The following is a 13,357-nucleotide window of genomic DNA, read 5'->3' as shown; positions in this document are numbered from 1 at the left end:
CAGTTGAAGCGGTATTGAATAGCATATTTCATGACAGGTGGATTGTTCGTCGAAGCACCATACCATGGCCCGCACGTTCACCGGATCTGACTTCCCCGGATTTTTTTCTGTGGGGAAAGTTGAAGGATATTTGCTATCGTGATCCACCGACAACGCCTGACAACATGAATCAGCGCATTGTCAATGCATGTGCGAACATTACGAAAGGCGAACTACTCGCTGTTGAGAGGAATGTCGTTACACGTATTGCCAAATGCATTGAGGTTGACGGACATCATTTTGAGCATATATTGCATTAATGTGGTATTTACTGGTAATCACGCTGTAACAGCATGCGTTCTCAGAAACGATAAGTTCACAAAGGTACATGTATCACATTGGAACAACCGAAATAAAATCTTCAAACGTACCTACGTTCTGTATTTTAATTTAAAAAACCTACCTGTTACCAATTCTTCGTCTAAAATTGTGAGCCATATGTCTGTGACTAGTACAGAGCCATCTATCACAAAGCGAAAAAGTGGTCCAACTAAAAAATTTACATTTCTTCACGTACTACACGTATATGTAATAAAAAATGGATGCTCCTATTTAAAAAGCACAATTTATATCCGTTTGACCTATGGCAGCGCCGGCCGATGTGGCAGAGCGGTTCTAGGCGCTTCAGTCTGGAGCCGCGCGACATCTACGGTCGCAGGTTCGAATCCTGCCTCGGGCATGAATGTGTGTGATGTCCTTAGGTTAGTTAGGTTTAAGTAGTCCTAAGTTCTAGGGGACTGATGACCTCAGATGTTGAGTCCCATAGTGCTCGGAGCCATTTGAACCATTTGAACCTATTGTAGCGCCATCTAGCGGGCCAACCATAGCGCCATCTGGTTTCCCCCTTCAAGCTAGACAAGTTTGTAGTTTTTTCGTTTGACACTTATTTCGGGAGATATTTGGCCCGGTCACGATTAATGGACCACCCTGTATAAAGTCTCCATACTGTTCATTCAGTTCCATCGAAAACTGTGGTAACTGACTGAAATAAAGCGTGCGACTTCAGAAATTTTACCACTCCTATCACCAATTTCTGCACACCTTCATGCTTGCAAATTTAGCACAAAGTGCTTCTTGATGTACTGAATGCTGAATCCCGTCTAGTAATTGTTGCAATTTTTTGCTCCTTCATGTAAGCTAAATCTTAAAATTGTTTCTGCATGGTTTCATTGCAAATTGGCAGTACCCACCGCTTATGCGAATGCGTAATATACACTCCTGGAAATGGAAAAAAGAACACATTGACACCGATGTGTCAGACCCACCATACTTGCTCCGAACACTGCGAGAGGGCTGAACAAGCAATGATCACACGCACGGCACAGCGGACACACCAGGAACCGCGGTGTTGGCCGTCGAATGGCGCTAGCTGCGCAACATTTGTGCACCGCCGCCGTCAGTGTCAGCCAGTTTGCCGTGGCATACGGAGCTCCATCGCAGTCTTTAACACTGGTAGCATGCCGCGACAGCGTGGACGTGAACCGTATGTGCAGTTGACGGACTTTGAGCGAGGGCGTATAGTGGGCATGCGGGAGGCCGGGTGGACGTACCGCCGAATTGCTCAACACGCCGGGCGTGAGGTCTCCACAGTACATCGATGTTGTCGCCAGTGGTCGGCGGAAGGTGCACGTGCCCGTCGACCTGGGACCGGACCGCAGCGACGCACGGATGCACGCCAAGACCGTAGGATCCTACGCAGTGCCGTAGGGGACCGCACCGCCACTTCCCAGCAAATTAGGGACACTGTTGCTCCTGGGGTATCGGCGAGGACCATTCGCAACCGTCTCCATGAAGCTGGGCTACGGTCCCGCACACCGTTAGGCCGTCTTCCGCTCACGCCCCAACATCGTGCAGCCTCCAGCGGTGTCGCGACAGGCGTGAATGGAGGGACGAATGGAGACGTGTCGTCTTCAGCGATGAGAGTCGCTTCTGCCTTGGTGCCAATGATGGTCGTATGCGTGTTTGGCGCCGTGCAGGTGAGCGCCACAATCAGGACTGCATACGACCGAGGCACACAGGGCCAACACCCGGCATCATGGTGTGGGGAGCGATCTCCTACACTGGCCGTACACCACTGGTGATCGTCGAGGGGACACTGAATAGTGCACGGTACATCCAAACCGTCATCGAACCCATCGTTCTACCATTCCTAGACCGGCAAGGGAACTTGCTGTTCCAACAGGACAATGCACGTCCGCATGTATCCCGTGCCACCCAACGTGCTCTAGAAGGTGTAAGTCAACTACCCTGGCCAGCAAGATCTCCGGATCTGTCCCCCATTGAGCATGTTTGGGACTGGATGAAGCGTCGTCTCACGCGGTCTGCACGTCCAGCACGAACGCTGGTCCAACTGAGGCGCCAGGTGGAAATGGCATGGCAAGCCGTTCCACAGGACTACATCCAGCATCTCTACGATCGTCTCCATGGGAGAATAGCAGCCTGCATTGCTGCGAAAGGTGGATATACACTGTACTAGTGCCGACATTGTGCATGCTCTGTTGCCTGTGTCTATGTGCCTGTGGTTCTGTCAGTGTGATCATGTGATGTATCTGACCCCAGGAATGTGTCAATAATGTTTCCCCTCCCTGGGACAATGAATTCACGGTGTTCTTATTTCAATTTCCAGGAGTGTATAATGTTTCGATGTTCAGAATTCATATGATCCAAGAATTGTTTTTATACGTCCGTTCTGTGATATCAGATTTAAAAGTTAAATTTAGGCTCCGGCACCATGATTGCTATCGTTCGCGGATATCAGCGGAGTGTAAGAGTCTGTAAATACCTCCTTCGCGATGCAGAGAACAAGGTAAGCCCAGAACGTAGTATGTTTAACTCATGGCTGTGCTACCAGAGTCCCGTCAGCTGAAAAGAGACTCAGGATCTTCAAAGCTTACGTAATAGGTATTTTTCCATAGTGAATTCCCTCTCTGAAGCAGAGTGTGGCCAGATTTGAAACTTTCTGGCAAATTAAAAGTGTGTGTCCGACCGGTACTCAAACCTGGTACCTTTTGCCTCTTCCCGGCAGGCGCTCTCCTGACTTAGCATTTGTCGGGTGGCAGATGAGGTTCTGGCGGGAGTAAAGCTCTGAGGGTGCGTCGTGGGTCGTGGTTGGACAGCTCAGACGGTAGAGCATTTGCCACTGAAAGGCGAAGGTTCCAGGTTCGAATCTCCGTCTGGCACAGAATTTTAATCTGTCAGGAAGTTTCAATGAGGAACCAGTCATATTGCCGAAGGATAGATGTAATGCTCTTGTGATCTTGGGTCTAGTATGGCATTAACTGCCTCTCACAGCCTGTGCGCACGCAGCCGAGTGTTGTTACTGTTGTGGTCTTCAGTCTAAAAACTGCTTTGATGCAGTTCTCCATGCTACTCTATATTGTCCAAGCCTCTTCATCTTTTAGTAACTACTGCAACCTACATCCCTCCGAATGTGCTTACAGTATTCATCACTTGGTCTCCCTCTACGACTTTTCCCCCCACGCTCCGCTCGAGTACTAAACTGGTGATCCCTTGATGCCTCAGAATGTGCGACACCAACCGATCCCTTCATTTTGTCGGGTTGTACTAAAAGTTTCTCTCCTTCCCAAATCTAGTCAGTACCTCCTCGTTAGTTACGTGATCTACTCATTTGATCTTCAGAATTCTTCTGTAGCACCACTTTTCAAAAGCTTTTTTCTCTTCTTGTGTAAACTGTTTACCGTGCATGTTTCACTTCCATACATGGCTACACTCCATACAAATACTTTCGGAAAATACTTCATAACACTTCGATGATAGCAAATTTCTCTTCTTCAGAAACGCTTTTAGTGCCATTGACATCCTCTGTAGTTCAGCCGTCATCAGATAATTTGCTTCCCAAAGAACAATATTCATGTACTTGTTTAAGTGTATCCTTTCCTAATCTAATTCCTTCAGTATCACCTGATTTAATTCTACTACATTCCATTATCCTCGTTTTGCTTTTGTTGATGTTCATCTTATATACTCCTTTCAAGGTACTGTCCATTCCGTTCAACTGCTCTTGCAAGTTCTTTGTTGTTTCTGACAGGATTACTATGTCATCAGCAAACCTCAAAGTTTTTTTTTCTTCTTCCTGGACTTGAATTACTATTCCAAATTTTTCTTCTTTTATTTCCTTTACTGCTTACTCAATATACAGATTGAATAACATCGGAGCCGGCTGGAGTGGCCGAGCGGTTCTAGGCGCTACAGTCCGGAACCGCGCGACCGCTACGGTTGCAGGTTCGAATCCTGCCTCGGGCATGGATGTGTGTGGTGTCCTTAGGTTGGTTACGTTTAAGTAGTTCTAAGTTCTAGGGGACTCAAAAGTTAAGTCCCATAGAAAAAAAAAAAAACCAACATCGGGGATAGGCTACAATCCTGTCCCACTCCCTTCTGAACTACTGCTTCTCTTTCGTGCCTCTCAAATCTTATAACTGGCTTCTGTTTTCTGTACAAATTGCAAATAGCCTTTCCATCCCTGTATTTTACTCCTGCCACCTTTAGATTTTGAAAGAGGATATTTCAATCAACATTGCCAAAAGCTTTATCTAAGTCTACAAATGCTAGAAACGTAGGTTTGCCATTCCTTCAGCTACCTTCTATGAGACGTCGTAGGGTCATAATTGCCTCGCGTGTTCCTACATTTCTCCGGAATCCAAACTGATCTTCCCTAGGTCGGCTTCTACCAGTTTCTTCTGTACAGGATTCGTGTTAGTGTTTTGCAGCCGTGGCTTATTAAACTGACAGTTCGGTAATTTTCACACCTGTTGGCTCCTGCTTTCTTTGGAATTGGAATTATTACATTGTTCAGCCGAGTACTGAAAGTTTATTTGGTGATATTCGGCTAGCAGTGCCTTTCAGTTCAATAGTTCAGGGGGTGCAGTATTTATAAACGTTGTGCAGTCAGTCGTTTCGGTAACTGATGACCGCATTTAGTTACTTGATTTGTAGGATGCACTTTGCATCTGTGAACAGTATTTGTTCTTCCGAGTTCACTTTTAATTGGCACTTTCCGATATGCTCTTCGCTTGACCATTGGCAATATTCATTTCGCGATCCTAAAATTGGTGCCAAGGCCGGAATTAAACATAATTGTCTCTTTAACTTTGCATTCATTTTATCTTGTTGGAGTTTTTCACATATGAATGCACACCAAGGGAAATAAATAGCATCTTTTATAAACGTGCATTTTTATTCACTAGTTAGATGCCTCCCTTAACTAAAATATGGTGTCCTGTGGCTGACCTGTGTATTTCATACACGACTATCAACTTTTAAAGATGGGCCTAACCTGTTCAGTGCAGGTTTAATAAGACGTTATCTGTTGCGCGACTTGTTCATTACCTTTCAAAAGTAAATTCGCGTGATTGCATATGGACCTTCACTCCGTTTTCCGGTTATGGTTGTTTTAATTTTGCATCTCAGGGGTGTGCACTAGTACAACCACAACCACCCCACCTCACACTTGGCTTCACAGAGTTCCGTAAAAAAGCCTCTAAGCTACATGAGCCTTCAGCTTTTTTCTTATACTGAAATACTCTGTAATATTGTATTTCTTGCACTGAGATAGAACGTATTAAAATACGAAATTTAACTTCACATTCGGTCATACTAAATGAATGTCACTTCCAAAATTTTCGTAGTATCACTAATCGTTTTCTGTATGGCGTACAAGACGATAGGACGAACTCTGTTCGCAAAACGAAGGACTATGCAAAGTTCGCAAAACGATAATTGCGCAGGAGATGGCGAAATTAAGTGTCCTTGAGCCGGCAACCTTACAATTGTTGCAAAGTGGGACACTTTAAATATCCTGCGCAGTAACGCAACTAAGTGTTTATGTGTTCTCACCCGACAACATTTTCGCCACAAACTGAAGTGTTTATGTGTTCTCACCCGACAACATTTTCGCCACAAACTGAAGTGTTTATGTGTTCTCACCCGACAACATTTTCGCCACAAACTGAAGTGTTTATGTGTTCTCACCCGACAACATTTTCGCCACAAACTGAAGTGTTTATGTGTTCTCACCCGACAACATTTTCGCCACAAACTGAAGTGTTTATGTGTTCTCACCCGACAACATTTTCGCCACAAACTGAAGTGTTTATGTGTTCTCACCCGACAACATTTTCGCCACAAACTGAAGTGTTTATGTGTTCTCACCCGACAACATTTTCGCCACAGAATTACCAGTGGTGTGGAAACAATTAAGATCTTGAGTAAAAATGTCATATGGCACAGAGAAAACACGAAAACTGGGTATTGCTTTTCGCCTTATCTCGTAACAATCGTTTCTTATGCATTATATTTTGTAAAATAACCAACGTAGCTTTTGTTGTAATCCTGTATATGATAAGAAAAGTAAAAATCCTTTTCCCTTTTCTACATCTGCTGGTTCACTTTCACAGATACTTTGGATGCTTACACACTCATGGTGGTTGTCAACGCGATTTACTTTAAGGGTGAATGGCACAGGGTATTTTCCGAGGACACAACAAAGCCTGCACCTTTCCATTTACCGTCCGGAACGACAGAAGATGTTGACATGATGTTCATCGAGGACTATTTCTCGTATGCTGATGTAAATGAACTAAATTCGCAGGCGCTTATGCTTCCTTACAAGGTAACTCATAATTCTTTCAGTTTAATTTCTTCACGTAACTTTAGGAATGAGAGGTACTACTCGTGAAACTTAAGTAATAAGAAGTTCCGTAAGTATGTCAAAGAACAGTACTGTTTCAAATTAAAAATGGGTAGGCTTTCAAGGCTTGCGTCAGTCACATTAAAATCTTCCTTAGTCTATTATCGCGTCATCCTATAAAATGCTAAAATTGTTAAAACGTTAAAACAAGAGACGGTTCGCCGTGTTGCATCGTCTGTCCTCTGGGTCCTGAGGAATACCACTGCAACACGGCCGAAACATCACTTATTTATGACGTTACAGTACATCCAGAACGATTTTAATGAGGCTGTAGGACAAGTTCTAGTTACCTTCTTACATTAGCATTGTAAGTTGCATAGCATTGCACGAATATTCTTACAACTCAAAAGGACCAGTTCTTCAATTTTAAATTCCGAATTATTTTTTCACCATGTTACAAATAAAAGAAATATATCGTAAATATATTTTGCAATAACCTAATCAGTTTACATTTTCATTTGCAGGGTTGTCGGCTGAATATGATGATATTGCTGCCAAAGAAAGTGGACGGTTTGCAAGACCTCGAGAGAAATCTTGACAGATTTGATCCCATGCAACTTGTGAAGAGAATGACCAGTAGGAAAGTCGAAGTGCATTTGCCGAAATTCAAAATGGAATATTCCAAGTCTTTAAACGAGACTCTGATAACAGTGAGTTCAACATTTTCAAACTTCATATTAAGTAAGACAAAATTCTAGAATAACACTTAATGCAAATTGTGGCTTTACGTCACAAAATCTTTCTAAAAGTTTTGTACCACCCTCGACCAGTAGAGCTGAAACACACGGGGATACAGGCACTCCCGGTAAGGTGGCTTAAGGGCGTCGCATTCAATGGAGATTATGTTGAAAAATAGGGTTTTGCAGCGAAAAGAATGGGGAATAATATGTTACATTGGAATCCTGAATAGAACCAACCTGGTCTCAGAAAAAAATGTTGCATACTTACTGAACGCCCGTTGTAAATTCGATGTTCGGACGGGAACTTCAGCCACCATCCTTTCCAGTACGACCCGTTTTTACCACTGAGCCACCTCCCTCGGTAATTCTCTTGGACTGAAACTGCAATGATAAGGTGGCATCCTGCTGACTGCACGCCCACGTTTTCGTTGGTGTACGTATAGTCGACTGGTGAACCATATAATCTTGCCTGATGATCAGTTTCATATCCACGGAACTGTGGTTATTGCTGAGGTATGCCTACCATAATTTCCATATTTTTAAGATTATCACATACTTTGAAGATGTAACGTTGAAGCCAACTCGTCACCACCCTCCTTCGGTTTACTATGGTTGTTCTGTGTTTTCAGCATGTCCGTGACGCTCTCCTATGGACCAAACAAAGCGGTGACCATTCGTTCTGTCCTTGTTTGTATACTTGAAAATCCACTATTAGTCCTGTTTTTTATGGATCCCGCACACTTCAGCAATATTCTCTTAAGGGCGACATGAGTGATCTGTAAGCAATCTTGACGAGTTGCATTGGCTAGTGTCCTACCAATCAGTCGCTTTAACTACCACCGAGCCTATATGATCGTTCCGTTCATGTGCCCACATATTGTGACACCCATATATTATAAGTAATTGATCGATTACAATTGTGACTCATTAATACTGCACCCATAGCACACTACATTTTTTATCGTATTGTGTAGAGTACACTTTTACATCTATGAACATTTAAAGCTACTTGCCAATCTTTGCAGTCCTGCGAAATCTTACTCGTATTAAGTTGTAACTGAATATTTGTATAGCTTTCATCAGGCGCTACTTCATTACAGACAACTTCGTCATATGCAAAACAGTCTAAGATTGCTCTATTGATATTGTCTGACAGGACATTTGTATAAAATAGGAACAGGAAGAATCGCAACACACTCCTCTGGAGCAAGCCTGAAGTTACATCCACATCCGTCGATGACCCTACATCCGAGATAAAATGTTGTGCCATCCCTACCAACAAATTCTCAGTCCAGTCACAGTTTCGTTTGGTAACCATTTCATCATAGTTCAGATAACAAACGTAGTTGTGGTACTGAGTCAAGTGCTTTCTAGAAGACACGAAGTATTGCATCTGCCTCGCTACCTTGATCCGTGGCTTTCACGATGTCATGTGATAAATGCTGAATTGCGATTCGCATGAGCGACGCTTTGTAATGGATAATCGGTAATCGATTCTGTCTTGAGATCATTCGTTTAAAGATACCTCATTACGTTGTTTTCTCTCTCCCCCATCCCATTGTCTCTGTGTGTGTGTGTCTGTACTCTAAATCAGAATCACATCAGACATAAACGGCAATTTTTCTCAGCTGTATTATGTAACCGAAGTATGCCAGTTATGGTTATTTCATAGATAATTTTTTTAGAAAATTTTACTTTGTGTAAGTTTTCAATCACAGCTTGCAGGTAAAAATTTCTTTGATAAATAAACACGTAAGAATTTAATTGCGTTTCATTAAATTAATAAATCATCATAAATACTTTCACACAATGTGACAAACACAACTCAGAGTTCCGTTTCATCGTTTGCTATAGTTATTCTTGTGATATCGAAAATACCGTTATTACTGTTTCTTGATTATAAGTATTATACATCAGTTTGTATGACAACGTGGGGATATAAATACATTGCAATCCACTTATGGACGTTCAAACTATTCTGTGTCGAAATGCTCGTATCACTGTTTGTCAATCCACTCTCTGTCGTCTTCGATGAAACGCAGGGTGTAGAAATCCTGTGCACAGCAACTCTATTTGAAAGCGAACTAGTTTTAATAGCAAAAGCTGTAGAAAATGAAAAGTGTAAAATTATTCGACTGAGTTTCTATAACAACTAATATTTTACAGCCTTTAGACTGTTTTTCAAAAACAGTGTTCACGTACTATTACTAACTAATGTTGTTGTTGTTGTGGTCTTCAGTCCTGAGACTGGTTTGATGCAGCTCTCCATGCTACTCTATCCTGTGCAAGCTTCTTCATCTCCCAGTACCTACTGCAACCTACATCCTTCTGAATCTGCTTAGTGTATGCATCTCTTGGTCTCCCCCTACGATTTTTACCCTCCACGCTGCCCTCCAATACTAAATTGGTGATCCCTTGATGCCTCAGAACATGTCCTACCAACCGATCCCTTCTTCTGGTCAAGTTGTGCCACAAACTCCTCTTCTCCCCAATCCTGTTCAGTACCTCCTCATTAGTTATGTGATCCACCCATCTAATCTTCAGCATTCTTCTGTAGCACCACATTTCGAAAGCTTCTATTCTCTTCTTGTCCAAACTATTTATCGTCCATGTTTCACTTCCATACATGGCTACACTCCACACAAATACTTTCAGAAAAGACTTCCTGACACTTAAATCTATACTCGATGTTAACAAATTTCTCTTCTTCAGAAACGCTTTCCTTGCCATTGCCAGTCTACATTTTATATCCTCTCTACTTCGAACATCATCAGTTATTTTGCTCCCCAAATAGCAAAACTCCTTTACTACTTTAAGTGTCTCATTTCCTAATCTAATACCCTCAACATCACCCGACTTCATTCGACTACATTCCATTATCCTCGTTTTGCTTTTGTTGATGTTCATCTTATATCCTCCCTTCAAGACACCATCCATTCCATTCAACTGCTCTTCCAAGTCCTTTGCTGTCTCTGACAGAATTACAATGTCATCGGCGAACCTCAAAGTTTTTATTTCTTCTCCATGGATTTTAATACCTACTCCGAATTTTTCTTTTGTTTCCTTTACTGCTTGCTCAATATACAGATTGAATAACATCGGGGAGAGGCTACAACCCTGTCTTACTCCCTTCCCAACCACTGCTTCCCTTTCATGTCCCTCGACTCTTATAACTGCCATCTGGTTTCTGTACAAATTGTAAATAGCCTTTCGCTCCCTGTATTTTACCCCTGCCACCTTTAGAATTTGAAAGAGAGTATTCCAGTCAACATTGTCAAAAGCTTTCTCTAAGTCTACAAATGCTAGAAACGTAGGTTTGCCTTTCCTTAATCTTTCTTCTAAGATAAGTCGTAAGGTAAGTATTGCCTCACGTGTCCCAGTATTTCTACGGAATCCAAACTGATCTTCCCCGAGGTCGGCTTCTACTAGTTTTTCCATTCGTCTGTAAAGAATTCGTGTTAGTATTTTGCAGCTGTGGCTTATTAAACTGATTGTTCGGTAATTCTCACATCTGTCAACACCTGCTTTCTTTGGGATTGGAATTACTATATTCTTCTTGAAGTCTGAGGGTATTTCGCCCGTTTCATACATCTTGCTCACCAGATGGTAGAGTTTTGTCAGGACTGGCTCTCCCAAGGCCGTCAGTAGTTCCAATGGAATGTTGTCTACTCCGGGGGCCTTGTTTCGACTCAGGTCTTTCAGTGCTCTGTCAAACTCTTCACGCAGTATCTTATCTCCCATTTCATCTTCATCTACATCCTCTTCCATTTCCATAATATTGTCCTCAAGTACATCGCCCTTGTATAGACCCTCTATATACTCCTTCCACCTTTCTGCTTTCCCTTCTTTGCTTAGAACTGGGTTGCCATCTGAGCTCTTGATGTTCATACAAGTGGTTCTCTTATCTCCAAAGGTCTCTTTAATTTTCCTGTAGGCAGTATCTATCTTACCCCTAGTAAGGTAAGCCTCTACATCCTTACATTTGTCCTCTAGCCATCCCTGCTTAGCCATTTTGCACTTCCTGTCGATATCATTTTTGAGACGTTTGTATTCCTTTTTGCCTGCTTCATTTACTGCATTTTTATATTTTCTCCTTTCATCAATTAAATTCAATATTTCTTCTGTTACCCAAGGATTTCTACTAGCCCTCGTCTTTTTACCTACTTGATCCTCTGCTGCCTTCACTACTTCATCCCTCAAAGCTACCCATTCTTCTTCTACTGTATTTCTTTCCCCCATTCCTGTCAATTGTTCCCTTATGCTCTCCCTGAAACTCTGTACAACCTCTGGTTCTTTCAGTTTATCCAGGTCCCATCTCCTTAAATTCCCACCTTTTTGCAGTTTCTTCAGTTTTAATCTACAGGTCATAACCAATAGATTGTGGTCAGAGTCCACATCTGCCCCTGGAAATGTCTTACAATTTAAAACCTGGTTCCTAAATCTCTGTCTTACCATTATATAATCAATCTGATACCTTTTAGTATCTCCAGGGTTCTTCCATGTATACAACCTTCTATCATGATTAGTTATGATTAAATTGTGCTCTGTGCAAAATTCTACCAGGCGGCTTCCTCTTTCATTTCTTAGCCCCAATCCATATTCACCTACTACGTTTCCTTCTCTCCCTTTTCCTACACTGGAATTCCAGTCACCCATAACTATTAAATTTTCGTCTCCCTTCACAATCTGAATAATTTCTTTTATTTCATCATACATTTCTTCAATTTCTTCGTCATCTGCAGAGCTAGTTGGCATATAAACTTGTACTACTGTAGTAGGTGTGGGCTTCGTATCTATCTTGGCCACAATAATGCGTTCACTATGCTGTTTGTAGTAGCTTACCCGCATTCCTATTTTCCTATTCATTATTAAACCTACTCCTGCATTACCCCTATTTGACTTTGTGTTTATAACCCTGTAGTCACCTGACCAGAAGTCTTGTTCCTCCTGCCACCGAACTTCACTAATTCCCACTATATCTAACTTTAACCTATCCATTTCCCTTTTCAAATTTTCTAACCTACCTGCCCGATTAAGGGACCTGACATTCCACGCTCCGATCCGTAGAACGCCAGTTTTCTTTCTCCTGATAACGACATCCTCCTGAGTAGTCCCCGCCCGGAGATCCGAATGGGGGACTATTTTACCTCCGGAATATTTTACCCAAGAGGACGCCATCATCATTTCATCATACAGTAAAGCTGCATGCCCTCGGGAAAAATTACGGCCGTAGTTTCCCCTTGCTTTCAGCCGTTCGCAGTACCAGCACAGCAAGGCCGTTTTGGTTATTGTTACAAGGCCAGATCAGTCAATCATCCAGACTGTTGCCCTTGCAGCTACTGAAAAGGCTGCTGCCCCTCTTCAGGAACCACACGTTTGTCTGGCCTCTCAACAGATACCCCTCCGTTGTGGTTGTACCTACGGTACGGCTATCTGTATCGATGAGGCACGCAAGCCTCCCCACCAACGGCAAGGTCCATGGTTCATGGGGGGGGGGGGGGGGTACTAACTAACTAATAGCGTCATTAAAATTAGTTAACTGAAGACATATAAATAGTGTCACATGTGATGCTTAGCTGCTTGACATAGTGCAAGATCAAGGAACATATTTATTTGAAGCCACAAAGTAATGTATTAGTATCCGTCATGAAAATTCTGTTTTAATGATTTTTAAATAATTTCTTGAACCAAGTCTTCATGTTGATTGATTTGGACTTCCAAATTTAAATTCCAGCTCGGGATGGGATCCATGTTCGATGCGGGCAAAGCGAACTTGTCTGGCATTGGTGATCGACACCTTGTAGTAAGCAAGGTCATACACAAAGCATTCATAGAGGTCAATGAGAAAGGTACCGAAGCAGCAGCCGCAACAGGTGAGTGATTTAAAAACTACTTATGAATTACAAGGATTGGCTAACTTCTTTTCTGACAC

At 42.5% G+C, this 13,357-nt stretch overlaps 1 protein-coding gene across 1 annotated transcript in view; it reads left to right on the top strand.

Annotated features, from left to right (window-relative positions):
• LOC126234845 (serpin B8-like) overlaps nt 1-13,357 on the top strand; it is a 75,258-nt gene that overhangs the window by 36,873 nt on the left and 25,028 nt on the right. Inside the window, exons 5-6 of the mRNA XM_049943586.1 lie at nt 6,453-6,667; nt 13,160-13,298. Coding sequence (XP_049799543.1) covers nt 6,453-6,667; nt 13,160-13,298 — 354 coding nt within the window. The remainder of the gene's footprint in view (nt 1-6,452; nt 6,668-13,159; nt 13,299-13,357) is intronic.

This window comes from Schistocerca nitens, chromosome 2, assembly GCF_023898315.1.
Source record: "Schistocerca nitens isolate TAMUIC-IGC-003100 chromosome 2, iqSchNite1.1, whole genome shotgun sequence".
Lineage (NCBI taxonomy): Eukaryota > Metazoa > Arthropoda > Insecta > Orthoptera > Acrididae > Schistocerca > Schistocerca nitens.
This window is presented reverse-complemented; position numbering and strand designations above follow the sequence as displayed.